The following is a 2,855-nucleotide window of genomic DNA, read 5'->3' as shown; positions in this document are numbered from 1 at the left end:
AGAGAGGGAGAGAGCAACAGCAGCCCTAGGAATTAACCCCAGGAAACAGCATACTGCTGTAAATAAAGCCAATAATCGTTCGGTGAACAATGTCTGGCACAAGAGAAGAATTGAACAGCAAGGGAATGGAAGAAATGAGTAGAGTGAGAACCTAAAATTAAATCAGCATGCAAAATATTTTCAAAGACTTACACACCCACCCACCCCTATTTTCTATGGAAACAACTGCTAGAATTACCACAAAAATATTTTGAAATTGTAAATAAAACAGAAAAAAGCCTCATACTATTAAGAAACAGACTACAACATAAACAAGTTTGAACGTATCCAGTTGAAGCACATTTACTTAGCAATACCAAATGACAAGCTAAGAAAATTTGGAATTATGCAATTGAAGAATTAATATAAGTCCAGTAATACACATCAGACAACTCTGCCACTAAGCCTTATACACATGCAGTTCTAGTTCTGCAGCAATCATATGCTATCAGGTTCAGATGAAAAGCTATATATCAGATATCTAAATTAGTCACTCTCTCTCAGCCTCAGCTTTCCACAAATATAGGTAACAAAGTAGACCTGAGAATGAACACACACATTAATGATTTGTCTTAGCTGTGTTCCTTCAAACTCTTCAGGAATGTTTCTGTGAGAAATTAAAACATTAGGCAAACATCAGTGAAAAAAATTAGTAATGCATAACAGTAGCCTGGTATCTATCTAATGGTTTGATGCTGTTTAGCTGTTACCTCTCCAGAGGCAAGGTTACTTACTCAAAAACTTCTAAAGGCACACTGATATCATGAAGCTGCTGTCGACATTTATCAATGTCTTGCAGTCCTGTAACCATAAAATTCCTAGGAAGAGAGAATCAAACATAAATTTATTGCCTATAAAGCTGGAGTTACAATAAAAAAAACAACATTATCACTGTATTTTCTTGAGTCTAAGATGATAACCTCTACCCCACCCCCTCTACAATTCAGCATGGAAAAAAAAAACCCCTCGTCTTAGATCTGAGAACAGGCCATGCAAGCAGCTGCTGAGGCTCTGGCCAGCATGGCTCATGTGCCGGCGGGGGGGATGGTGTGTGGAGTGGACAGAGCGCAGTGCAGGGGGAGGGGGGCGGAGTGTAGTGGAAGGGGACAACACGGAAAGTGCAAGGGATGGGATGCAGTAGTGAGAGGAGCACAGGCAAGGTGGGTGGTGCACAGTGCAATGAGGGTAAAGAAGAGGAGGGAAGGCACTAGATGGGAACAAGTGGTCAGGAGGAGTGACAAGCGGCAGGCTGCCAGCCCTGCCAGCTACTACTTCCCAGCTCTCTACTCTTCGGTTGCTAGCTTTTAGAAGACTACAGGAACAAGCCAGGGGATTAAGAGGGCTCCCTGAAGGTTATCTACAGCCAGGAATGACATTCCCAAGAGCATAATCAGTGCAATACTACGTCAGACCAGTGGTTCCACTAGCCCTGTATCCAGTGGCAACAGATGCTTTAGAGCAGGGCTCCCAAACTGTGGTAAGCATACTCCTGGGGATACACAAGACATCTCCAGGGAGGTATGCAGGAGAAACTGTAATGGTGGATTGAATTTCATTATAATAATTGGGATTATAAAATATAAAACGTATGCTGGTCGGCGTATGTGGGCAGCTAGTAAATCTGGAAGGAGGCACACACAAGAAAAAGTCTGGGAACCTCTGCTCGAGAAGGAGAGCTAGACCAGCGGTTTTCAACTTTTTCAGACTCAAGGCACCACTCCGAAAATGCCAGCTCTTGAATTTTAGGGGTGTCGGTTAAGTCTTATTGCTCTAAGCACACAGGCAGACAAGTTGGTCTAATAAGAGATATTGGATTTACCCAAACAACTTGCCAGCTCTTCACTTTCACACAGAAAAACACCAGAGCAGCTCTGCTGCTGCAAAGAGTGCAGGCCGGCACAGCAGGTTAGAGCATTTCTACCATGATGGATTCCTGTCCAAGATCTCCAGGCCCATCCTGCACATCCCGTCTGCGCGCCTACCTGGACCAACAGTGTGCAGCACCCTGCGGCACCCCTGACAGGACCTCCAGGCACCCTGGGGCAATCGAGAGTGATCTGTTTCCTGCACCTCACCCTCCCCACGAGCTCAGAGATGCCAGAGCATAACCACGGAGGTCTAGCTAGGGTCGGGGCCACCCCCCCCAGACCTACATGGACCCGCCATCCCCCTATTCGCCTGGCGCTACTGACACCCCTGAGGACGGCTGCACACCCCGGGCCCAGGCGGGTCCCGTAACCCCCTCCCTCCACCCCCGCGCACGCATGCGGACTGCGGAGAAGGGAACGCGGGGAGAGGACAGGTGGGAAAACGCCGCTCACAGCTTCTGGTTGAGACCGGCCTGGCTGCTGGGCTGGAAGTCGCTGACTATGATGCCGAGCTGCCGGATATTCTCCACGAACTTCTCCAGGTGCTCCTCCAGCGAGTCGAACTTCTCCGCCATCGCCGCCCGAGCCGGCGCTTCCGGGTTAAAAAACTGCTTCCGCTTCCCGCAAGAGGGAAGGAGTGGGCGGTGACGAGGGAAGCCCCGCCCACTCCCCCGGGAGCCAATAGAATTGGGTCGTCCCGCCCACCCGGGCGCATGCGCGCAGCGACAGTGCGAGAGCAGAATCCCGCCCGGCGGCTGGGGCGTACGGAGGGTGCATGCGCGTTCCATCTCGAGGCTGGACCAGAAGGGAGCGGAGGCTGGGTCCGATTAATCCCTGCGGTGTGGCTCTGCGCATGCGTACTGCATCAGCAGGAAGGGGTGGTTTATGCCTTGCTTGCAGGGTGACCTGCCCTTCACATCAATGTCCCCAGCCTGCAGGAGTGTACCA

At 49.8% G+C, this 2,855-nt stretch overlaps 1 protein-coding gene across 1 annotated transcript in view; it reads right to left on the bottom strand.

Annotated features, from left to right (window-relative positions):
• The window catches only part of MED10 (mediator complex subunit 10), a 5,728-nt gene extending 3,206 nt beyond the window's left edge, over positions 1-2,522 (bottom strand). The window contains exons 1-2 of the mRNA XM_006025017.3: positions 2,361-2,522; positions 774-857 (exon numbers count right to left, since the gene is read on the bottom strand). Of these exons, the coding sequence (XP_006025079.1) occupies positions 774-857; positions 2,361-2,482 (206 nt within the window). The 5' untranslated portion in view covers positions 2,483-2,522. The remainder of the gene's footprint in view (positions 1-773; positions 858-2,360) is intronic.
• Positions 2,523-2,855: the final 333 nt, after the last annotated feature.

This window comes from Alligator sinensis, unplaced genomic scaffold, assembly GCF_000455745.1.
Source record: "Alligator sinensis unplaced genomic scaffold, ASM45574v1 scaffold248_1, whole genome shotgun sequence".
NCBI classification, from domain to species: Eukaryota; Metazoa; Chordata; order Crocodylia; family Alligatoridae; genus Alligator; species Alligator sinensis.
The sequence above is the reverse complement of the archived record's forward strand: the minus strand, read 5'-3'. Positions and strand labels throughout refer to the sequence as shown.